General features: G+C 37.7%; 1 protein-coding gene across 1 annotated transcript in view; it reads left to right on the top strand.

Moving 5' to 3' along the window:
• Positions 1 to 26,267, top strand: part of TRIO (trio Rho guanine nucleotide exchange factor) — a 247,646-nt gene that overhangs the window by 79,986 nt on the left and 141,393 nt on the right. The window contains exons 5-9 of the mRNA XM_030446293.1: positions 425 to 937; positions 3,505 to 3,627; positions 13,970 to 14,161; positions 17,904 to 18,035; positions 22,024 to 22,254. Of these exons, the coding sequence (XP_030302153.1) occupies positions 425 to 937; positions 3,505 to 3,627; positions 13,970 to 14,161; positions 17,904 to 18,035; positions 22,024 to 22,254 (1,191 nt within the window). The remainder of the gene's footprint in view (positions 1 to 424; positions 938 to 3,504; positions 3,628 to 13,969; positions 14,162 to 17,903; positions 18,036 to 22,023; positions 22,255 to 26,267) is intronic.

Raw genomic sequence — 26,267 nt, 5'->3', positions numbered from 1 at the left:
CTGAGGATGAGAAAGATGAAATTTGGGTTTTCCCTCTAATGGTAAAAAGTTGTCTCATCTGTTTGTTGTGTTGGTCTGCATTGTGGTAATCCTGATACCACCAGCATCCAAAGGAAAGCAGCTATCTGAATCTCACTGTATCCTCCTGCTGCTTTACAGTACTCAAAGTTAAAATTTAATCAAAACAGTAGTTGAAAGTGTGGTTGCTGTTTTCTTCTTAAGTGTAGTGAGCTGAGAAAAAACCTGTTTCTTCTATTCGGGGAAATACATGCGAGACAGGAGACGGAGAATTGGTGTTTGAAAAGAAGTGTATGAGAAAATTTAAGGCACGTGATTCTAACGAGCAAAGTAAGACAAACAGGAACTTGAAAGAAATTTCAAATTCATTTCAGTAACAGCATTTTTTTAAATGTTTATTTTTTAGACAAATATGGTGTCTCTGGAAGGCCTTACCAAAGTAGTTGATCCGTCTCAGCTAACCCCAGAATTTGATGGCTGCTTGGAGTACAACCATGAAGAGTGGATAGAAATCAGAGTTGCCTTTGAGGACTACATTAGCAATGCAACCCATATGCTGTCCCGACTGGAGGAACTGCAAGATATATTGTCAAAAAAGGAAATGCCTCAGGACCTAGAAGGTGCTCGCAATATGATAGAAGAGCATTCCCAATTAAAAAAGAAAGTCATTAAGGCCCCTATTGAGGACCTTGATGTGGAAGGACAAAAGCTGCTCCAACGGATACAGAGCAGTGACAGCTTCCCCAAAAAGAACTCTGGGTCAGGAAATGCGGACTTACAAAACCTTTTACCCAAAGTATCCACCATGCTGGACAGGCTGCACTCAACGCGGCAGCATCTGCATCAGATGTGGCATGTGCGGAAATTGAAATTGGACCAATGTTTTCAGCTCAGGCTGTTTGAGCAGGATGCTGAAAAGGTAAGGGATTGGGGGAATGGAGGATAAATGGGTGCTGCTTGATGGAAAGAAGTGCCAAGGATAATAATAATAATTTTTGGAAATAATTTGGAAATAATAATTTTTCTCTTTAGAGTAAATCACTCACCTTTTAATGAGAAATAAAGTATTTCTTTATTGAGATTGACTCTTGAGTCCTTTGGAGTAAAGGAGATGGAGTAGTAATTCTAAGCTGTGAAAAAAACTCAGGTAGCTCTAACCGAATAAAATTTTAAGTCTTAGTGGCTTTAAAGCTTTTGCTTTGGTAACTTTTAGTTCCAGATAGATGCTTTTGCATGTGTCAAGCAGAGATGAATGCTGTATGCTTTATAAATACAGATAACTAAGGACTACACTGGTCTCCTTTTGAAGGGACCGTCGGGATTTGAGTGACAAGCAGTCAATAAAGTCTGAAGAGGCTGACACAGGGAACTGCTTCACTGATGCAGGATTTGAAAGTCCCAGGCTAAAAACTGATTTATTTCATTTGACAGTACATATGTCATTAACAGGGCACTGAGTGATCTTAAAATGTTTCAGGCTGACCAGTCTTCAAATGAGAGAGCGCTGGATTGTCATGGAATTTGAAGAGGAAATATGGCAGACAGTGGGGTTCTAGATGAGCTCAAATAAGATCTGTTTTCACATAGAAGGATTTGCAGTCACTTATTATTAACTTGTTACCATGGAACAAATAGCTTTAAGGAAGGCTGGGGAGTTTTTTTCTGGGCATAGAAGTAACCTAAGCTGTGCAGTCAAATTCAAAGTATGATCTTTGCCAGGTTTCTTAACATTTTTTGTAAGAATGCTTGAACAGGGTGAGGTCAGTTAAGCCAGTGTCCTGCTCTCTAGCAGTGGTCATAAGCAGATGCATGGGGAATACTAAAACCAGAATAATCATATATAGTACTGCTCTTTCCTCCTCCTTCCTCTGTTTTCTTTCCCTGTGCTTTCCCTTACTCTCATAATTTCAGTGCAGTAATTTCTTTACATTACTATTGATGTTTTCTGCTGTGTTTAAAAAACTAAATTTTTTGAAAGTAGCACTTAAAGTAAGTGTTTACAGAATAGGTAGAGGAGCCTATTATTTTACTTTAGTGTCAGATTAGATTTCATAGCTCAGAGCTTCTTTATCGGAGTATGTCTATAGTTTAGGTGTGGGAATGTGCTGGATCTTTGAAAAAATGAAGTACAGTGGATGGAGAGCAATAAACAGTTGTTTTAGAAGACTTGCACAACTCTTTCACTTAAGGAATCTGGGCTGGTTCAGGAGAAAAATAGGCAAAATCTAATTGGAATTGCCCTGTAGGTTATTTGGTGGTAGCAAAGTCAGACTACCTAGGTCACAAGCTGAACCAGTGTCTGTTTTGAAAGAGTGTTCTAGGTCTTCACTGTAGTCTAGATAAGAATCTGAAAATTTAAACGTATGTGATCAGCTGTCTCAGTTGTCTAAGTGCTTAAAACTATATGGTGTTTGTTTTGTTTTGGATTGCTTTGGATTTGTTTTGTTTTGTTTACAGTCCTTACAACATTGTGGTCTACTCATAATTTGATTTGTCAGTTACCTAGGTGAAATAATTGAGAATATTGCTCTGTTAGCCATCATATTTTAAAAGATCTTTAAATGATTGATTACTGCTTATTCCTACCATTTTTTTCCTGAACAATCTTTTTTGTCTTATTTAGAGAATAGGTGGGTCTTTTGAGCTGAGATACAGCAAAGATTTCAAGACTATTGTAAGAGGGATGGAAATGAAACATTAGCATTTTGCTGTGTTGCTTCATTGTTGAAAACTTTATCTTGCAGTGCTGCTGTTAACATACCTATCTACCTTCAGTGATGGTCATTGTCAGATAAGATCTTTCCTAAAATTTGTTTGAATATTAAAGTACTTTTTTAAAAAACAACACAAAAATAAACAAGCAAACAAAAAACCAAGCACAAACTCAAACACATGTAAACATTAAACTTATCTGGAAGGAGGTAATTTGTAACTCCTCTTAAGTATAGTTTTTCAAGTTGTTTGGCAAAATAGAAGTTGTTTTCAAATCTGCTGTAAAGTTATGAAATAAGAATATTAATATAAACTTGCTGCTGAAGTACTTTATCAGCAAGAATGAATTTATAGTTAATTTCCATGAGTTGTCATTTTCATTCTAAATTACTAAGGTGCTGACATCTTGGATTTGCTGACACTAGAGAATGTATAAACTTGGTAACTCAGGGCTGTGCTCTAGCCTGATTGTTTACTTTGACTTCTTTTTAGTAATGAAGTGTATTATTTTATGATTCTGAATATGCTGTAGCTTGTTGAGATAAACACCTATAGTAAATATTTTACAACCTCAGCCGCTTAGTCCAAAACCTCACGTTTTGGCACTGGTTTTGTTAAACTATGAGGTAACTTAAAATGCAGAGAGCATTGCAGTTTTAATTTTCATGTCCCTAGACTTTTTTTCTACTGTGTTCACAGATTTCTCACATTACTTGCTTATGCTTTCTGTCCAGACAAATCAGTGATTTCTTTTTCCTTAATATTTTCTTTTAGATGTTTGACTGGATCACACACAACAAAGGTCTGTTTCTGAACAGCTACACAGAGATCGGAACCAGTCATCCCCATGCCATGGAGCTTCAGACACAGCACAGTCACTTTGCCATGAACTGTATGGTAAGAACAGGCCTCACTTCACAGCACTGACAGCATCTGTTTGCTCCCTGTCAAGGAAGAACTTGTAAATCATACTTAAGTCATTTGTTCTGTTACAAGTAGCACAAATTTGTGTTTGAGCAGTAAAACTATAAAGCACAAAGGAGGAACTCGAACCACATATAGGTACTGTGATCAACTAACAATTATTTTGTTGACCAATGGCAATATTCAGCACAACCTCAGCTCTTCTGAAGTATAATCATCCAAACTTCTAGAACTTAGTGTGTGTGTTTGAGTAATGTGTGGGTTCTTGTGGGAAATTCACAGAATCTTGTGCAATACAGAATTTAGCACTCTATACAAAAACCAGTAGCTCTCAGCATCTTCTGAATAGGTTACAACTCAGACAAAAAATTCTAAGTAGTAATGATGAACAGCTGAGCCTGGTATAATAATTTTCCATATCTTCAGGAAGACATACTTGTAATTTCTGGCACTCTAGAAAGCAGAGAAAACTTTTTTTTTAGAGCAGAAAAACTTTTCCCCCCACCCTCCCCAAATATGATGTTAGGATTAGCTATCAGTAGACTGCAACTAAAAGTTTGAATTTTAAGTAGCAGTGGTGAGCTTCTTATTTTCAGTTTCATGAATTCCTTTTTGGATACTGAGACTAAATTGTCAAGTACACTTTGGGTTGCTTTCATGATGTGGATTGGAGTTGTTTAATTAACTTTGGGAATCTGGGCCTAAATCTAGTCCCTGTCTGTCAGCTCAATGAAGGAAGAACACTACTGGTCTTGTTAGAAATTAACATCTTTAGCAGTCCAAGGATGAGAATTGGATTAAAGTATGGTCAAAATAATCAGCTCTTGCAAGAGGGTGGTTTTGTAGGGCAAGACTAGTCATTGTGGAAATAGAGAGTGGAAAAGTAAACTTAGCTAGGTTATGCATCTTGTTAAAATAATGGGAGGACTAGTTAGGCAGATACTGTGTATGGTATAGCTGGAGTTAAGGCAGTGGAAGGCAGGAGTAGGAAAGGTATATTTTCTTCTTTTCCAACTCAGCTGTGTTTGCAAAAGTTAAAAAAAATTCAATACAAAATTTTTGGAAAGAATAAAGCAAATGCTGAGGAACATAGTAATTAAGTTATGTACCTCACTGTTGCTCATTGTTCTGCATATTGTTTCTGCATATAGAGCAGAAATAGCTCACAGAAGGACTGTAGAGATCATTGACATGAGATGACTTTTTGTACTTTGTATTTTGGATGGCCTTCTAGCCAGTTCTTGGTCTGGTACTTTAAAGGTTAAATTCTTGTACTGTCAGCTTGTCCTGGTATTAGTCACTGTTGTCCCCTTTTCTTCAAGTTGGATGACTTCCCACAAACACGCTTCCATACTGTTCATATGCTATCAACAGTAGGAAGCACTTGAGTGATGTAGCATAATCCCCCCTGCTGTTTTTGTTGTTAGTCTTTTGCTGTTAATCTCCATTCTGCCTGTAGAAGTCAAACGCATTTATTACAGAGGACTTTGACCAAGCCTGTACAATGATTTCTTGAAGCACATAAGCAGCAGCTTAAATATGGGGGAAATTAAGCAGTCCAAATATTTGAGAGGGGAAAAGCACACTGCAGTTTTTCTTTGTGTTGCTGTAGCAGATATCCCCCCCGAAAGTGGTTATTTGGCACAGAATAGAAAAATACAAACTCAAAATTATAGATTCCTCATTTTGATTTGAGCACTGTTCAGATTTGCTGGGATTTATTTGGTTAAATGGCAAAAGCCTTGTATGTAGATTTGGGGAAAAAAATAAACCAAATATGACATATGACTGATTTAAGCTGATTGAATTTTGGCAGGTCCTATTTTTCATTAGCTTTTAACAGGAAAAACGTTGGGCACTCTGACTCCTGCAAGCATGTTCAGCTTCTCCCTGATCACTCTTCACATACAATCTCTTCTTGACAAGCTACTGTTTGTTCGCTGTGCTTGTCAGTGTAGCTCTTCAGTAATCAGAATTGATTTAAGATCTCTTACATGAATGCTCTAATGTTCAAGTTAGAATTTGACTTCTAACCCATGTACAAATTTATTCAGTTTTATGGGGTGGAGGAAGGAAGAAAGAATGACTTATTATATTTAGGTTTATTATATGCAGGAGACTTCAAAGGCTTTTCAGTGTGGCCCTAATTGGACCCTAACTCATCTCACTTTCCAAATTGTATCCTTTGGCTCATTTTTGGTGGGGAAGGGCTGTTTCAAGGGTAAATGCTGCCCAAGCAGCTAAAGGCAACCTCTTGCACTTGCTCACAGCTTAAGCCAGATAATTGATGTTGCAGCTGCTTTTCCCAACACATTATGGTTGCCACAGGGCATCTGTTCCCTTCACAGCAGGTGCTACCCTCTGTCAGTAGCTGTCTCTCCCATCTCCCCTTCCCAAGTAGCAGCTCTGCTTACCACGAGTTGCAGGACAACTTCTGCAGCTGCTTATGCCAAACTTGGGTGAGAAAGAGTGATGGCCTTTGGGTGAGACACCAAAAAACTTATTCTTGTCTTCCAGTCTGAAATGAGCCACCTGGATGTAAACCATTGTGAAAGCTACGTAGTTCCTGTCATGAACAGGAGTTGGTTGCATCAAGGACAAAGAGGATTTGCTGAATATTGCCTTTTTTCCTTTTAATGGCTTTCTGCTGTTTTTAGAATCTGGTTTTCAGTATTACCGCACAAAGTATTTGGAAGTATAAACCAAATGTTGCAAAACAGAGATGAATAGTACATTGGGGGAGGAGATTTAGCTGTACTTTTAGCAGTTTTGTTCGCAAGTGATATGTCTAGGAATCTTGTGTTCTCAGTGTGTGATAGGCTTATGTGGTTGCACTTGAAAGTAAACAGGAGTAAGTCTGTGAAAGTGTGAAGCTTAATACATAGGCTGGTTCTCATTGCAATGAAGCAGTTCCAGAGAAGAGCTGGATAGGTGTACTGATGCACATTGAAGATGGACATAATTTTGTTTACCAGTGCTTATCACAGGTTCATGTGGCTATCATGTGGCTAAAAAGGCTGCTGCCTGAAAAGCAGTTCACATATGCAGCTGCAGGTATGTGACCCGCTGTTAACTGAGCTGAACACATTGCACTGTTAAATGTCAGGTCTGTGTCACATAGATTCTGCGTTCCCTCAATATGGGAAAAATAAACTTAAAATAATTGTCCTCTCTAAAGATGAGGATGGATTTTCAGTACCATTTATAAAGCCTGCTTTCAGCAACAGTAAATTGCTGTTGTCAAGTAATGAGTTAAGTACAGGTTAAGTTCAAGTTAAGCACTGCTCAGTTTCAGCTTGAAGTTCCTCTTTGCGTGACTAAACCAATGTTTAATTTCTCAGAAAGTTTTAGTACCTATGAAGGGAGAAACTTTCAACTAAGGCATGATAGGAGTTGCAAATACAAAAATTGCCTGATGAGCTTTTTAACTTTTTATGTGTGCTTGCTGGAAAAGAAGGGAACAAAAGGAGTCGCGTGAAAGATGGGTAGAGGATGTTATCAACTTAAGTATTTTCTTCTTGCTGGACCAAATGTCTTTGCTTTCATTACAGCTTCACTGTGCCCCTCATTACACCAGTGAGGGTCAAAAGGATTGGATAGTGATGTAGACAAAAGGAAACTTTCTTTGGAGAAAGCTGACATTGGCTACTATTAAAGAGCATGCTGTGACTGCTTGTTGTCTGAGAGAGGATAGGACCATAAAAAAAAAGTTATGTTTATTAACCATAATCCAAAAAGCCTTGTTTCAATTGTTAGCATATTGCTAACTTGATTAATGTTCTCAGAACAGTCTGTTTGCATATACACAAATCACTTTATTAGGGCAGTAATCAGATAGTTAGTTCTCATCTAAAAAAAGAATTCCAGAGATGTGGAGCAGTGAGAGTTTTGGGAGCTTAAAAAAAAAGTATGAACACAACGCTTAAATCTTACTTTGTTTTCAGAGTTAAAAGTTACAAACATGACTTACATGGCTTGGTTTGCTCAAATCCAACCACAGGGCTGGTACAAATGAGAAGGTTAGGGAGGTCAGGTTAGGTATAATCATCTTAGCTGACAGCTAGTGTGACTTTCTCTCTTCCTTTGTACTACTGCTTTGTTTCACTCTTGATTTTCTTTTTATTTCAATATATATTTCTATAACCATACAGAGATCTCACTTGAGATAGACTTAAGCACTGTGGGAATTACAGAACTGCCCTGGGTCCTCTTGAGACTTCAGCAAATGAGAGTAAGACCAAAAGACTGTGAACAGTGCATTCTCAGATTGCCTTGGAGTGCAGACTTTCACAGAAGCCTTGGTGTGCAGAATGATGAACAGCAGTGAACTAGTTCTGTTGTCTTGGGGAGGACATGTCTGTTCTGTAGGTTTTTTGTTGTTGTTTTGCTCAAAACTACTAGATCACTTAAGCAGGGCTTTCAATAAAAATAAGTAATAGTTATTTGATAAATTTCATCCATTTCCCAACCAATCTAACATCTCTAATAGACAAAGTAAAGACACTAAGTGGAGATGGGGCAGTAGAGCAGGTAAAACGTATTCTGTCAAATTTTAGCTAGTTCTGCATAACTTCAGTTTCAGCAAACCATGGATTTGTGATTTTCCTGAAGTTCAGGGGTGAATGCACAGCTGTGGATCCTGGTCAGACTGGGAGGATGTTCCTGAGTACCTATCTGTAAGGGAATCTTTCTCATACCAGAGAAGTTAATGCTTAGACACAATGTCTGGATGCCACCAACCTCAGAAGAGATTGAAAGGGCAAAACAAGTTCAGGCTGTTTGCAGCTGCTGAGGAGCCCTCTGACGTCAACAGGATGAAATATAGGCTACAAGGAAGGAGCAAATAAACAGCTTTTAAAAAGCAATCAGCTGGTGACATGTTAATGTCAATGGATCGTGAGCTAAAGGAATAGACAGGCATGCATCTTCAAAGAGGCAGATCTTATTTTATTCTTGATACTTCTTGGGGGTGCTGAACTTAAGATTTCTAAATAAATTGCTCTGACTCAGTTGGTCCTACTAGAGAACCAGGTGCAGTTTAGAGCCCCATACTTAATATTGTAATAGGAAACACCCAGATGAAAATGATGTGGCTTTAAGGAGAGATTGAAGGCATGGACATTCACTATGAGAAAGTGAAGGTGAGAAGTAAGAGAGGGAAGAAGTTGATGGTGTTGTTGGAATATATATTCTTGCAGTAACATTCCTTAGGCTCACCATGAAAACTGTAGGAAACAGATGATAAAGACATTTACAAAAAATAATTTTTCACTTGTTCCAGTCATGATAGCCATGATTAAATAGTTACTTGAGAATATTTTGAAGATCCTTGTACCAGTTGAAGAACAGGCTAAACACTTTCTCACGTACAGTCTTAATGTTGCTGAGGTTTAGGGTTTTTTTATGGGAAGAGATCAGGTGATATCTTTAATTGTTCTGCAGTTCTCATCTTTGAAGTCTGGATTGCCAAACTGAGAGTTCTGCTGTTGCTGCAAGAATGGGAATAGAAGAGTTGTTAGAAAAAAGATAAAGTCATTTAGGCAAGTGTTATTTCATACATTAATGCTTCACCTTGTCTTGGTGGCCATTTATGTGTGAAGTGGCAGATGGTTTGAAAATTCCATTGCTAAAATATTTTCATCACAGATTAATAGTTCAAACTTGCTACAGTTGATATAGAGCTGCCAGTTAGGATGCTTATGGACCATGTCGCTGAGGTGGTTGTTTTTAACACTGAATGCTTAATAGTCTGTGTCAGAAAACTGCTATTTGAAATTTTAAAGCTAAACAAACATTTTCCAAATGTGTGTGGAAAAATCAGAAAATACAATGGAACCTTCAGGGCATATGCCAGCTTTATTTTGTATTGAGTGTGATAAAGTTCAGTTGAGCTGGCAGGTTGTCACCTGTATTTTTCCGTTGTGTGTTTGCCTTTCAGGCACACACTGAAGAATGATGCAGTGCACTACAGCTTGTGTTGGGCTACTCATCTGCATTGCCTTGCTAAACAGTACTTTTTTATATTTATGATCCCTTTAGGGTATAACTCTGCCATTAGGAGCTTTCCAGAGATCGTAAGGTGTCTTCAGCGTCCGTCTAAAAGGCATTGTGAGAGAATAATTGTTCTAAGTACATTTGTATACTTACTATACATACAGTAATTCAGTAACTTGAACTGTTCCCATTTTAGTTTTGTTACAATAGTTATGTGTAATACAATGCAAGAAATGAAGTATCACTTCTGCCTTTCATCTTTTAGACTGCTGATGCACATTTACAAGCTGCAGATGTTTCATGCAGATTCACATGGTGTAAATGAGATGGCTGAACAAGTCTTTAACAGTTATTACCAGATAGCTGATGCTTCTTAACTGAAACCAGGATGTAAATCTATGCAATGAATAAGACATCCATCCATGTGAATGAGAATCACCTTGCTTGGTACTCAAAAAAATGTGCATTTTCATATAGTAATGACACTGGACCTGTCATTTTAGAAAATGGAACAAAATCCATTAACTTTCAAGAGTCAGTTAAAAAGAGTCCAGTCGTAGTGGTTTACAATTTGAGTTTATTTTCTTTCTCAACTAAATCTATCTCCTTTGCGTTATAAAATGCTGAAACTTAAACCTCTAATAGGCATATAAGTTAGTGAGGGATATGATGAGGGGCGGAGGTTGAGATTATTTCAGGATATTATTTTTATTTTTAATGGAAAGGAATATATGGAATGTGTTCAACTGTCAGCATATTAATTTATATTCATACTGCTACAGGGGCTTTTCCTCCACACTTGTGGAGTCAAATTGCCATGGGAAAAGGAATGCATTTTAACCACAGCTCACTTGTGATTTAACTTCACATTTATGTTGCCCTGTCATTTATATCTAACTGACTCTCCAGAACTGCTAAAATTCTCTTATTATGATACACAAAAAGTTCAAATGTCAGGCTAATACAGCCTTTATTCTTTTTTCTTTTTGACTCATGCTTTTTATATACCAGCATAAAGACTTGACTTTCCAGATTCATTCAGCAGTCTTGTATTTATGCTGCATACACTTTAATAGGTATAAATGCTCTGTAGTCTTTTAAAATTTGTTGGAAGTAGCAGTTTTGTACTCATCTAGTTCTTCAGCTGCACTTAAAAGGAGTGAACAGATGTTTGTGATAACTTAAAATTTAAAAGGCAGTATTGTGAAGGCAGGAAAAGCACTCATGACGCTCAGTTTATTATGTGGATCAACTGGGATGCAGGCTGTCAAATATACATGCACACAGTTACAATTAATAGAGACCTTTGCCAGTTACCACACAAGTGAGTCCACACAGTGAATCGTGGAGGAACTGCAACACTTCCTCCCAGCCAGCCAGTGTCAGGCTCTGGGCAGTGATTCCACCTCGGATGCTTAGTGTCTGTGTGGCATTGGGTGTCCACATGCCAGCCTTCTCCCCTGACCTCCCTTGGTAATAGGGGTATAGTCAGATTTTGGCACAGGCTGCCCATCAAATCTCTCAGTAGTAATATAGCCTTGCAGTTTAACAGCAATTTCAGGATTTGGTCTTCTGTCACTGGTTGATTTCTGACCTTTACTGAGCCTTGGTGCAGTCAGTTCTGTCCCCCCTGGCTCATTGAACTCAGTTTCTTAACCCTTGATCAGGGTAGGTTGCAATGCTGTTGCTGACAGGTAGCTGACTGCTCCTTGGCATTTCCTGCATCCTTGAATTCCAGACTGCACTACATGGACAAGAGGGAAAAATAATTCAGTCTAGAGTGTTGAGATTTTAATGTTTCTTGTTGTTTTCTTCCCAAGCATTCTATGTGGTAGTGTCTGGCAGTTTGAGCCCACACATAAATTTTTAGGATATAGGCAAGAACAAGTGTAGCTAACACAAATAGCCAATGGAAATGGCATTTTGTGCTGTAGTTAATGCAGAAGGAGCCAGCAACTCTGCTCAGAACATCATCCGTGTGGTGATGCATCTCACAGCATGGTCCCCAGCTACTGTGGGACTGGCTATCCCTGTAACATCAGTGGCCTCAAGCCAGAGGGAGTTCCAGAGGGAGGATGCATCTCTGCATGCCTGGGACTGCAGGGAAGGCCTGTGGCCTCTTGCCAGGACTGGCACAGCAGGAGATGGTTTTCCTGCCCACAGGAGGTGTGCAGTTATTAAGGATCTGCGTCACCAAGTAATAGAGCTGCAGGAATTCAGCAATCTGCACAGCATCAGAGATAATGAGAGATTGACCAGATCTTTTCCAACACTGCAGCTTCAACAGTCCAAACTACCAGTTTGGATGGTAGGGATGAGGGACAGAAAGAGTCCGTGGCTGTAGGCTGTAGGAAGTAGAGACTCCTGTTATGATGAAGGTTGGAAGATAATGGCTTCAGGCACTAGGAGGAAAGTTTTGGCTTCACCTGTAGATTTGTAGCTACAGAATAGGTTCACTAACCTCATGCTGATAGGGAGACAGGAGCTGTCAAATAAAGCATCTATGCCACCTGAGCCACACAGAATACCAAAAGGAAGAGACAAGTGATAATAAAGGGAGACTTCTTTCTGCAGGGAGCAGATAACCCCCCATCTGCCAACTTGCCAACCTTACCTGTTCTTTATGGAAGTTTTTCACTTGCTGGGAGCTTGGATTTTGGACATTGCGGAAAGAGTGCCTAAGTTTGTCCAGCCCTCAGACTATTGTTTGCTGCTGCTCTTCCATGTGAGCACCAGTGTTACAGCCAGTGGTGACCTGGAAAGGTTGAAGCATGACTCTATGGCCCCAGAAACAATGGTCAAGGGCATGGGAGCCCAGGTGTTTTTCTTCTCAGTCCTTCTCTTGAGAGGGTAGATGGATCCTGCAGGTCAACAACTGTTCACACAGATGATGTTGGCAACAGGGTTTTGGTTTTTACAACCACAGAACCCTCTCTCTGATGATCAAGGATTGTTATTCAATTAAGTGGGACAAAAGTATCTTTTCCAGCAGGCTAAATAACCTGTTATGAAGAACTGTAGGGTAAGAATTCTAGGAGAGGGAGAAGAGGGCCAACAATGAGGTGAGAATGTGGTGGACTGGGTTGGTAAGCAAAGTGCCTGCTGTAGTGTGAATAAAAGGGACCCTGTAATCAACAAAAGGCTGAACTGAGGGTTTCTTCAAGTGTATATGCACAAATTAGGATGTTCCTACAGAGGACAACATTATGTTGAAAGTTCTCACTCCATTTCTGGGAAGCCACCACGACCAAGTTCTTCTCTGAAGTATATGTATGAAATGACCAGGAGCGACTGAGGGAGCTGGAACAGGTTGCCCAGAGACACTGCAGTCTTCCCATCCTTGAAGGTTTTCAAAACCTCATTGGACTTCACTCTGAACCTGCACTGAGCAGAGGTGTAGACTTAGATGGTCTCCAACCTCAACAATCTTGTGATTCTAAGAACTTAATTCTAGATGTGTAAGAGTCATCCCAGTATAAAGAAGCGTCAGCTCAGCATTATATACATGTAGCTCTGGAAGAATTTCTCAGAAATCTTTTGAGGGTGAAGTTTTTCTTGTTTCTGGCTTTGCAGGAATTAGAAACACTTGGTTGCATCCTTTGATAAAATATTGTCAGCTCATGTAGAATCGGAACAGGACCAGATTTTAGGCCTTTAGGCCAAAAATGTTTAAGTGAGCTAAAATGAAACAAAATGGGTGATTTAAGAGCCATCATTAAGTAAAGACAGTATGCTGGAGAATTGTTCTGATCTTGGACTTTATTTGCCTAGTTTTTAGTGCCAGCTCTGAGGCAGTATAGTGGTGGGAAAATAACAAATAAAAATGTTTAACTACTTCGGACTCTTGTTCTGTATTTTGTTACTTTAAAAGTAGAAATACTTTCAGAAGTTGATGTAAAGATTTGTAGAGTGATGTTCTACACTTGCATACCATAGATCAAGTGATTAGTAAGTATACTTTGATTTTCCTATATTGTGTGTATCTGAATGTCATGTTGATTTGAAAATCTGTAATCATTCTTATTGAGGCTGTTGGTTAGCTTTCCTTCTATATTGTAATAATGGGTCTTCTTATGTTGTTAAAGTTTACTGTTAACGTTATGGTAAGACTGGTTATTTCACATTGTCCTTTTCCCTTGTCAGTAATACAGTTAGACTGTCAAATTATACACTTAGATTCCAAAGTCAGGAATGCACAGACTTGGCAAATAAATCCAGTCTATGAAGCAGTACTGTAACAAAGAAGAATTTTATGGAAGTATTCCTCTGTATCTACGTGGTTTGCTAACATCAACTATTTCTTGCCCCATCTTCTTCACAGAATGTGTATGTCAACATAAACCGCATCATGTCAGTAGCAAATCGCCTGGTTGAGTCTGGTCATTATGCTTCACAGCAAATAAAACAGATTGCTAGTCAGCTGGAGCAAGAATGGAAGGCTTTTGCTGCAGCCTTGGATGAACGTAGCACATTACTGGATATGTCCTCCATCTTCCATCAGAAAGCTGAACAGGTTAGTGAGTGAGGAGGGGACCAACAAAAGTTTCCATGCTGGAATGGTAAGTTGTGTTGCTTGCTTTTGGTTTAGATGGAAGACGGTGAGTGAAAAGGTTGGCAAGAAAGCCAAAGCATTCCTTTCTTTTGATTTTCAAACAATCTTTTTCTCCTCAGGATAATCCACTGCTCTTATATTCTCCACCAAGTGCCTTGCCCATGTCAATGCAATATAAAACTTTGCCAGTTTAGAAGTGTGACTCAAAATGGCCATGAATGCTTAATTATAGCCTTTAAGCTAAAAGAAGGAAGGGAAAAAAACAGTATATAAAATAAATGTGTAAATATTTAAAAATTATCAATATAACAACTTTCCTACTTCCAGAAATCATAAAATTGTTCTCTCTCTATTGTCACCATTCTGCCCCAGTCAGTCCTTGAGTGTCAAGATTTACTAATAATAGTTGCTTATAGAAAAGTAAGCTGAAAGTTGGACTGGAAGTTGAGAAGTTAATTAACTGTCTTTTTAATCTGAAACTGTGGTGGGAGATGTTTACTGAGTATCCCATAAGAGATTCCTCTTATATTAAACAAAAATTTTAGCTTTAGGCCTATACCAATTATTTTAATTAAGCCATTAATCGTGTGTAGCTGCCAGAGAAGAGGTATATGTAGGGGAAATGGGGATATTTATTTTAAAGTTAATAATCTTAATGGTGAAAGAATGGTTTGCCCTCAAGGGAATTCAGTTCTGAAGGAGCTGCTCTGTGTGTGCTGTTGAGTCACCCATTGATACTACGGACTTTACATCTCTGGTGAGCTTGGAGAGCAAAGGTTTTTGAATTGTTATGGCTGACTGAAGCTGTGGTGTGCTGTATGGCTGATGTAGAAACTTATTTCCATTTGCTATGCTAAATTGGAGCCAAGAAAAGGTCTTGTGTCTGATATAACTTTAATTTGGAATAAATGAAGAAACCACTTGGGGCTTGATAACAGCAAAAATGGAGGGAAGCAGCACACTTCATTTTAAGAAATTTTTTATCTATTTTCTTCTACACAGATATTCAGCTTCATAAATGTCTACAAATGAGAAATATGAATGTATTAAGATGCAAATACACATTAGTGATGACATGGGTTTTATTGTCCTTAGGCAAATTAAGATAAAGTATATAAGATGATGCCACTGCAATAAGTATTTTTAACACAGAAAAAACACACTGAAAGAAGAGGAAGGAATTGTTTTCTGGTGTAAAAGTTACCAGTCAGCTTGAAGCATTTAATAGTGTGGTACCTTATCAGTATTAATGCTTTTCTAATTGCTTGGGCTGTCTAGGTTTATGGTTAAATGCCTTACATGTAGGAGAGAGATGGTGAAATCTGAACAGATAGGCATGCCTTGAATAATGTGCTCTCCTTTTTCATAACAAAATGATGTACATCAAAAGTCAGGGTAGTAAATTTTGTGTATGTGTGCTGGACATCTGTGGTAAGGATAGGTGTTACCTTCTGCAGCATTAAATATATCTGTAAACAGGAGGAAAGAAAAAAATGAGACAAAATAGTGGAGCATCTTCTGGGATTAATTTACTTTCTTTAATTGTTCCTTCTGCAATTTTAATTTGATGATTAACTGTGATGGATCATCATAGTTGGTTTGTAAAATACCTGGCTGTGATATATTAGCTCTTTCAGTAACAGAGGAAAGTGAGTTCAAGGGAACAGCTCTTGGAATAAGAGGCGTGACCCCTTTAGAAACTGGTGAAGTTCAACATATGTAAGATTAAAAAACAAGCAGCCAATGAAATAAAACACCCTTCTTGAATCTAAGTTTTCCCCTGTAAGTGACGGGTGAGTGCCAATGCCTACTGTCAGACACAGTGAAGACTGCACCCAGCTACCACTGCCTGCTGACTGTTGCAAGAAGTAAAGCTCTGTGGTCCCACATGGAGTTTCTTTCAGTGTTCAGTGCTTAGTGTTAGAAATTTTAAAAACTGTTCCTTGATAAATGAGAATTAAATATCTTAGAATTAAGCACTCTATCACCCTTTCTCCCAGCTTTCAAATAATAATGGAGTACTAGAAATGATCTGTTTGTTACTCGTTTTCCTCAAAAGACTACATGTGCTCCAGAAATTAAGACACTTATGATGAGAGAAATGGCTTGGTCTCTTAAAACTTTTGAGACTTGGACTTCACATAATGACAGCAAATTTAGTGTACAGATACCATGTGCTTAGCTGTCATAGGTTTAATAGCTATGAAAACTCCTAGGAAAAACCTTTTTTGTTGTTTGTTTGGTTTTTTTTGTTTTGTTTTTTTGTTTGTTTGTTTGGGTTTTTTGTGGGTTTTTTTGTTTGGTTGGTTTTTTTGTGGGTTTTTTTGTTTGTTTGTTTGTTTGTTTTTGTTTGGGTTTTTTGTTTGTTTGTTTGGTTGGTTTTTTTCCTCTCCACTCTGCTTTCCTTGCATAGCAAGGGTATAAAATTCATGCCCCCTAGCTGTCAGATATAAGTTAACAGAACTTGTGCTGTGCATGCAGCTCTGATGGCAGTTTCTTGTCTGTCAAGACAGCTTAAGTTCAGGGACAAATTAAATTGTCTGCAAAAGAGATTCTGTTACAGGATCCTCAGTTTCTTCTAAAAGGCTTGACTTGGAAGCTGTGCCAATATAGCTGTGTGCTCTATGTTCAATGGTAGTCCTAGGAGACACCACTCCTCCGCCTCCCCCTGCTTAATATGTAAATCCTTTACATGCTTGCTGCTATAGTAGCTTGCCAAATGGATTTAGTGCTTCCCTGTGTATAGAATCACAGAATGTTAGGGGTTGGAAGGGACCTTTAGAGATCATTGAAGTTAGTGCTTTGGGGACTGAAGTGTGAGTTTGCTGTGTTTTAACTCTGCTTTGCTTCCTTGATGATCTCTTTTCAGCAAAAGACAACTATGGCATGTTTCAGTGAACAGTTCACCATTAAATCTTTGTGTGTGTCTGTACACTTAAAAAGTAACTTGGTTTTCTGTATAAGGATGTTAAAAAGGTGAGGTGATTCTTTATGGTACCACGAACATCTGTACAATTAAATGCTGAGGGTCTGGACTTGAAAGGTGTTGCATGTTTGGGATCTTTTTCTAGACAAGACCTTAACTGGCTTTTATCATAGAATCCTAGAATCGGCTGGGTTGGAAGGGACCTCTGAGGTCATCACTTGATCCACTACCGCTGCGGTTACCAGAGCATGGCACTAAGTGCCACATCAGTCTCTTTTGAAACATCTCCAGGGACGGAGAATCCACTGCTTCCCTGGGCAATCTGTTCCAGTGTTTGATCACCCTCTCCGTAAAGAAATTCTTTCTAATATCCAACCTAAAATGCATCTGAATTGGTAGGTGCAGGATGAAGTGAACATTTTCTTAGCTGCAAAGTCTAGGAAAGGAGCAAGAGTAAACCTGAAGCATGAGTATTTCCAACAGTTCAAATAGTTCTGAAGGCTGCTGATGTACAGCTAAGCCCTGCCTGTCTGTGAATGGCTGGAAGAATTCCATATAACTAAAAGCACAACCATAGTCAAACTTGTTTATTTTTTTCTGTTCTAATAGAAGCTTTGTTTTGGTCAATTCAGAGAGAAATACATGAAACATTTTTCCCCTTAATGAAAGTCATTGTAGTGGCTATCATGCAGGTATCAGTCATTTTCTGTGTTATCAACATGTGTGCACTTATTGACAGAACCCACAATTAAGCAAAATGCTTTTTCTCTCTTCCAGTACATGAGCAATGTAGACTCATGGTGTAAAGCCTGTGGAGAGGTGGAACTTCCCTCTGAACTGCAAGATTTAGAAGATGCTATCCATCATCATCAAGGGATATATGAGCATATTACCTTGGCTTACTCTGAGGTAAGTGTCTTGTTTGATTCCTTAGGTTGCTGACCTGATAACATGGTGAAGTTTTATGAACTGACATTGTTTATTGCATACTGCCTTTGTTGGAAACTCAAGTGCCAGGCTGCTTTTTTGATTTGGTTTGCTGGACTTTGCTACTACTCTTCAAAAGTTAAGTAAGTCTTTCTCTTAATCTGAAGGAAATTTAAGAGGTAGGTTGTTTGTAATGTGTAGTACAAACAGCCCAGGCAGAGTACTAAGTATGTTTTAATTTACATTTCTGTTTTATCACCTTGTATTAGCAGTATGATGCCGTTGTTTCAACACTTCCTTGGAGGGAAGCTAGCAAGGCATTCTGTTGGTATGAGTTGCTTTAAGCGTGTTTTGAAAATACACCTCTGAAATTGCCTTACAAAAAAGCCTTAACCATCAAAGGACATCACTTGACAATTCTGGAGTTTTATACTTTGTTCTGCCAACCTCAAAGACACTTTAATGAGACAGTGTGCCTATTTAGTCACAATGTGTAAGATTAAATTATTCTATACTGCTTCTGTAATCTTGGATTCTGCACAAATGAACTTTAATAGTTCATAGTATTTCTAATAGATGTTTTTACTACTTAAGATAAAATGTTTATTCTGAAGATGGGCGTAGAAAGCAATGACAAAAGTATCTATTGTTTTTCTTCAAATATTGAGTTCTTATGTGCTCTAGTAATCTGAAGTAAGAAATCAAGTGGGAATCACTTCATAATTAGGTGAAAGGTATTTTATGTGTTTCTCATTGAGCTTTTCTTGCTTTGTTTTTCCAGGGTTGTTCTCATCACAGGGTAAAACTATTTTTGCTCTTAAGCTGGACTGATGTTATTCTGGATTAAATACAGTAGTTTCTCTTCCCACTAAAATTGCATTTAAGTATGCATTTGATTAAATCATGGTGAAAAATGATTGGTGGATACAGTATAGCTTAGGCCACAGCTTGCACTTTCTTTTAAAAGGAGGTCATGTAGTACTGAAATACTGGTTGTGATTTATACATTACATTAAAGATAAAACTACTTTATGATGAGCCAGCTCTATTTATGGACAACTGAGCCATAAGTCTCATCACATTTCATTTAGCAGTAATGGAGTGTAAGAGCAGTGCTGATGATCAGTCCTCCTGTTGGTCTGTCAAAACTGGATTTTTTTTTTAATACCTTCTGTCTTAGTGCCTCTCCATGAGTGAGATGTCCAGAGTTCACATGAGTTGTTCTTTTGTGTAAAATACACATGATGCTCACTCCTGATAAATGCCACTTTGCTGTGGTGGTTTATCTAATGACATACTGAATCACATCTGATTATAAAATTTGGGATCTTACTACACACACCTGTTCTAACTCATTCTTGAGAGAATGTTTTGTGGGGATGTTTCTTCACTATAACCTCTTTTAACTGGATAGATCCCTTTGTAACACGAGGGACAGAGATGTAGCAGGTTTGTAGTAGATACATGTGAAGAGAGGTGATTGGGGGTGAATGCTTCAGGAGAGTTCAGCAAGGAGTAAGAAGGTTAGGGCTGTCTGGAATAATGAGAAATCACTGCAGGTAAAACAGTGTTTTTGTTTTGGAGTTTTTTGGTTGGTTTTGGGTTTTTTTTGGGGGGGGAGTTTCTGGTGGTTCTCATCAGGGATGTGACTGCATTACAGTCTGCTGTAAAGTGTAATTAAATACTGGGGATTGCTATGTCAAATGCTGTTTGCTTTCTGGTGATGCATAATGAAAATAAATTAGGTGGGTATATTATAGGATTGCTCTGGCATATAGCTTGAAAAATTATTTAGGATTTCAAAACTCTAGCTTTTAGCTTTGGGATAGCTAGAGATGTTAAAAAAATCTTTAGCAGTACTGTTAAAAAAAAAAAAAATTAAAAATTAGGTGCTTTTCTTGTAATTTTAGGTCATTACTTTTCCCTAACTGGTACAGCAATAGCTTTGTCTTTAGCAGCCAGAGTTGGTGCAGAACTAACAGTTGTATGTGTATGTACAAGTTGTTCCTCTTCTGTGCAGAAGGTTTTATTTTTAAACATATTTAAACACATTCCTTCTTGAAGATTGATGAAGTTGTCTTTTTCTGTAAAGATATTACAGAATTATTGCTTACCATTATTAGATGTGGCTTCATTTCTGTTACAGCATGCAGCTCCTTTCGTTTTGATGAATGAACAGTGCAGGGAGAGAGAGGAACGCTGGAAATTACAACACTTTGTCATTCATTTTAGCTCACAATGTCTTGACAGCATGACTTGGTTGCAGAGTAGAAGATAGTAATTTTGAGAGAGTTAATGCTTTTAAGACTAGACAGTCCGATTTTACTGAGGATAATTATTGTATATTATCAGAAAAGTTACTTACTCCCTTACAAGCTTAGGTAACTGGTGTACTTGCAAATCCAATACTTGCAGCTTAAATAAAATTATATATATAAAAATGAAGTTACGTATTTCACTGAAATCTTAAGGTAGACATTCACTGGAAAGAAAGAAAACTTTGCTGTGTTAACTCAAAGAAGTGTGTATGACCATTTGTTTGTAAAGTTAATAAACTAATCCAATCTAGGGACTGTCACAATTAATTATTTTCTTGCCCCCTAAATTTAAGGAACTGTGGATAGGTAATTGAAGTCCACTATCTTGAAAAATTAGACTTTTACTAGGTAATTGCTTTGGATATAGAAAAGAAAAAATCATAACTGTTGTAATGACTGTGGCCTATACTCTTTTTCTGCCTGACTTAACTTCATAGGAACTATATTTCCAAGTGGGATTTGTACCCTGTGTTGACATTTGTTATTAAAAAGCTAAAATTGGAACTGAGAAATAAGCTCACTCGTAAAGTAATTACTATAAAGGAATTTTTATTCATATCTGTATGACTACTGAATAGCAAATTTTATATGGTAGTTTTAGTCAAAATTGTTGAAAATAGCCACTGGGGGAAGGTCTTGACAAACTTTCTGTTTCTGACATGGTGTTGATTTGTTGGATTCAGACTATTGTTAACACTCCAGTCTTGTGGGTTGGGATAAATTGTTCCTGTCTTTTAAATGCACTATTAGAAAAGTTCCTTACAGATAGCTGGATGGTACTGAATTGCAACAGTTTTCTGAGCTTCATGCTTAAAGTGATAGAACAGTCAAATGGCAATGAAAAGTGCTTTCAACAGCCTTGGCAAGTACTAAACATTAATAGCGACCAAATAAGATAGGATTATTGCTTTATAATTAGCATGCAAGTTGAATCTGAATATTTTGCTGTTGTATGAATCGGAGAAGACAACAAGTAGAAGGGATTTGGAAAAGAGAAGCTGGTTTTGCTGCATGGGAAGTTTTAAAGTGTTTTTATCAGTTTTAAGTTTACCATAACAGCAGTTTGCCTTTGACTTACCAGTAACAACAATAAAGTTTAAGTTGTAAATTGTGCTGGATCAAAGCATGCCCAAAGTTCATATATGTTGGTCTCAACGTATTCATCAAACTAATGATAGCCTAGAGAAAGTAACCTCCCTGTTCACCTTCACAGCATATGAGGAGACAGATGGTCCTAGCAGAGAATTCTGGGCAAGTGCATAATCTTAAGTGCATTGTTGACTAAAGAAAGAGCTGGAGTATATCTATTCTAAGTTAGATTTGACTGGTCAAAAAACCCCAAACAAAACAGTTTAAATGAAAAGCATTCAAGGTAATAAAACTAGAAAGACAGGCTGTTATTTAGAATCATTGTATGATTCTATAATTTTATGATTTAGAAGAATGCAACTTCTTAAAATTGTCTTACATGGAGGGAGAATATACATTTATTTTTTCCATAATAGCTGCATATAATCATGCCTGGAATAAAAAAATATGGGAATAAATCAAATACTTAGAAATGAAAAACGGGGAGAGGAGGTGGGAAATGAAATTATAGTCTAACAGGCTTTTGGTAAGACAAGTAATTGTTCATCCTTTCTGATGGCTAGGTGAGCCAAGATGGAAAGTCACTGCTTGACAAACTCCAGAGACCTCTAACTCCTGGGAGTTCTGATTCCCTCACTGCTTCTGCCAACTACTCAAAAGCAGTCCATCATGTTCTGGATGTCATCCACGAAGTTTTGCACCACCAGCGGCAGCTGGAAAATATTTGGCAGCATCGAAAGGTCCGCTTGCACCAACGGCTTCAGCTCTGTGTTTTTCAACAGGATGTTCAACAGGTAGGTTTTAGTTCACCTTGTCTAAATGCCTTTCTACTCTGTCAGCCTATGGTTTGATGCTGGTTGCATCCAAGTTCTGTGTAGTGGCAGAGGATATTGGCTGTTACAGGTATAATTGTAATTGTAAGTTAGCTCTACTTCAGCTTTATCTTTTTGTACATTACCTTCTTTATTTACTTTAAATCAGATAGGATGAAACATCAATATTCTAGGCAGCTATTCTGAGCTTGTGCTGGAAGTTGACATTTACATTATAGTTAAAACATCAAATCCTCAGTAATACTTAATTGACTTAATTGGGTTTCTTGAAAACCTGAGAGTTTTGTATTAAAGAGGTATAGAAATCACAGGTAACATTCTCAACAATTGAATAATGGTTATTAGCTGCCATATTTTTATTATTATGGTGACATCTGTAAAATTTATTGCTAAGTGCTTCTAATATATCTGACATGATCTTAGCTTAATAGTTTCCCTTTGAAGGCTGTAGTGACTTCCTGTGGTTAGATATTTTTCATAAACAGAAAGTGTTTGCCTAATACTGCACCTGACAGAGACATTAGTAATTTATCCCTTACTAGCTCATCTTCATAAAAAAAATTGAAGATGGTCAGTATTTTCTGATCATGTTGTTTCATTTTAGTGTCAAAGTGTTCATAAATCAGGAACTCCCAGTCATTAGTTCTGGTTAAACTTATCTTCTTTCTTCCAAGTCAGCTGGACTTCAGGCCAAATTTCTTGTACTCACCTGTTTCAAGAAGATGCTGAATGTGAGCAGTTCATAGTGAAACAACCAAGTTTCCATCCTTTACAGTCGTTGGCAAAAACACTTAATTCAGGCAGATAATGAGGAGATAGACAATCTTGTTAGCTCAGCCTTCTTCTATATGGAGCGCCTGTCTCTTCCTCTAAGTTTAACAAAAGAGCTTAAGAAATACTTAAGCACTAAATTAAGAGTAAAATTATTAAAACTTTGTTACTTAGTTTTTCTGTGTAAAAAGAGGCATATATTGAAAGGCAGGCAGTTACCCAACTTCTTAATGGTCAGATGTGACGAAGGATGCAGAAAGGCATGGAAAACGTTAGCTGACAAAAAAGTTAAAAGAAAACAGTGTCAATATTATGAATGGTAAGGAAGGGCCAAACTGAAGAGAACCAAACCGAAACTACTCTTATGCCATTGTATAAATCCTAGAAGGTCATCACCAAGATACTACAATAATAGTATCTAGTTAGGAGAATCCAGTGCTGGTACTTACAGAAGTAGTCACTGAAGGGCACTTGTCAAAGCTCATGAGGCACAGTGCACAGATGAATCACCTCTTAAACTTAAAAAGCATCAACAGGAATGTTCAGAAACAGAAGTTTACACAGTTGTTTGCTTCTCATAAGGAAAAAATGAGGTCCTCCATTTGTTGTCTAATACCAGCAAATGTGGATTGGATCCTCAAACTTTCTCCTCGGGTTGGATGTCAATGCAAGTAGGACCTACTTAGGCAACCTAGGCCAAGGGATCTCCTGAGGTTATTTACTACATGCATAATTCAGGTTTCACACCTGTAGGCCAGGCTGCAGGCAGTTTCTTTCCTGGGGGAAGGTGTTAATGAAATGTTGTACGGAGTCTTACTGTGCTGTTCCTACTCTTTACTTTTATTATCTCGGGAGTCATAAAATATTTGTAGGAAATTCTGATTTTCTCCTTCTTCCTAAGTCATGGCTCTTGGAGTGAAGGAGTTAGCTCTGAGACTACTTTGTTCTTTGGAGTTGGCAAATAACCCATTAGACTCAAGTTATTGTGGAGTTGCCACCAGGTTCTTCAGCAAGAAGCTGGATGTTCCTGCTCTGTCTGCCCCTGGAGCTAGTGCTTATAGCATGAAGTAGTCACAGATTTGAAAAGCATGAAGTAGCCAGCTTTATTATATTATAACTTCAGTATCGAGAATGTATTACCCAAATTAGACTTGTGAATTGTGAGGATACCAGAAATTTTCAGTATGAACCAATTGGTTCAGGAGGGTTAATACACCTAGGTTAATACATTGTTCAGCACATGCCTTACCTACTGGTTGGAGAAATTCCTTCTTGTTTATGCTTCTGGTTTCTCTATATGCTTTTCAAGACAAATCTTCCATTAAGTTATCCTCTTAACAATTTAAAACTGTGGTTTTTGTTGCTAATGTATATCTCTATCAACCACTTCAGATTTCAAACTAGATCTTATGTACAGAAATGGAGCCCCCTGTATGTGATATTCCTAAGACTTTCCTTTAATATCCTGGTAGTTATCAGAGACTTTGGTTTATCCCTGTAATGGCCATTAATATCCATGTTGGAGGCTTCTGAAATGTTGCATGTGGAAGCAGAGCTCTTTGTTACATGGCTTTACCTTAACTTTCAGATACTGGTGTATTTTGAGCTCTGCCTTGTGAATCACAATGTGAGCTGTGGTTAATATTCCTGACTGTAATGCAGCTTTTTCATACTTTCATTTCCGTGCAGATCATTCTGTAAGACAATGATAATTCAGCATCCATACCAGACAAATTTATCTAATAGTAGCCAGCAGCAGATGCCTTAAAGATAACAGTAAGCACATAATGGTTTTCCTCTGCACTAGCCGCCTTTTGGCAGATTGTAGTGCTCTCAGCTTTGAAAATCTGTTGGGGGAAAAAGTGATCTTGAATAATGATTCTTTTTTTTTTTCTTGTAAAACATCCTTATCAGTTAATCTAATTTATCTGAGAAATGTTAGATCTTCAAATGAATAATCAGTGTCACCATTCAGTGCACAAAATTACTGGGTTTTGAGATATTGATTGAGTTTATATCCAAGACAATTCTGAGTTGATTTATGTAGAGCTCCAAAGCAGCTTTCTGAAATATTTTGGTTTTCATTTGCACATTCTCCCAGGCTTGTTAGTCTTTGTTCAAACATTAAAAATGTCAATTAAGATTTTATCTAGCATGCTTTAGAAACCAACACAAAAACCATTTTTAACTATTATCAGTGAAGTTAATACAGTCAAAATAAACTACGTGTGGCTTTCTTCCACTGTTTGTAGTTAAGTGCGTTGTACCTGTCCTTCAGCATGAATCTGTGATTTGCTCCTCTTCCCTCTGCTAGCATAGTTTTCTGCTAGCTTAATGAAATAAATCGGTTTACGGAATTGTGAAGTGAGTGACAGCTGAAGGAAGGAATTGGCTGTGCTGAGTTGGTACTTAATTTTGTGTTACTTCCAACTTAGAAAAGTAGTTGTTTGTTTGTTTTGTTTGTGCTTCTTTTTCTTCTGACTTGTATGTATTGGGAAAGTGTTTCTAGTGGAGCTTTCCAAATGAACAGAATCACTGTGGTGCTAGGTATGTAAACCAAGAACCATCTGCTAATTTCTTGGAGTAAGTAGTAAGGAAAGTAGCACATGAAATATTAAAAATAGTAGATAAAATGTGAATTACAGCAAATCTGAAATGTGAAAATGCATGTCAGTCTTAAACTGAACAGAATTCTCAGCTTCCCCTTAGTGGAAACATGCCAGCAGATTTAGTTTCTTATCAGTTTGTATATTAAAGCCAAAAAAGTATGTTTTTTATTTATTTTTTTTTCTATTTCACAATTCAGATCATTGGCTGTTGCACTCAGTTGTTGAAAAAGATCCCTCTGGTGTAAAACATGCTAATTAAAGTATAATTTTATGCTTAAGAGTTAATGAGCTTACAAGAAAGCTTTCACCTAACAAAAGGAAAGAAGATGCCTCTGATGGTTCTCATAAAAGGCGATAAAGCAGAGTTGTAATAGCAGCATGGGGGGTTGTTCTACTGAGCAATGAAAGGTCAAAACAGTACATAAAGATGTTTCTGGTAGGGTGATGATACTCCTGACACTGACAGTTGAAATTTTTGGTCCTGAAAAGCACTCCTGATGACTTGCAAGACCGAGATTGGTAAAACATGCTTGCAGTAGGTGGGGTTTTTTTGGGGTTTGTTTTGGTCTGTGTTGTGCTGGGTTTTTTTTCCAA

The sequence above is a fragment of the Calypte anna genome, chromosome 2, assembly GCF_003957555.1.
Source record: "Calypte anna isolate BGI_N300 chromosome 2, bCalAnn1_v1.p, whole genome shotgun sequence".
In the NCBI taxonomy this organism is placed as follows: Eukaryota; Metazoa; Chordata; class Aves; order Apodiformes; family Trochilidae; genus Calypte; species Calypte anna.
This window is presented reverse-complemented; position numbering and strand designations above follow the sequence as displayed.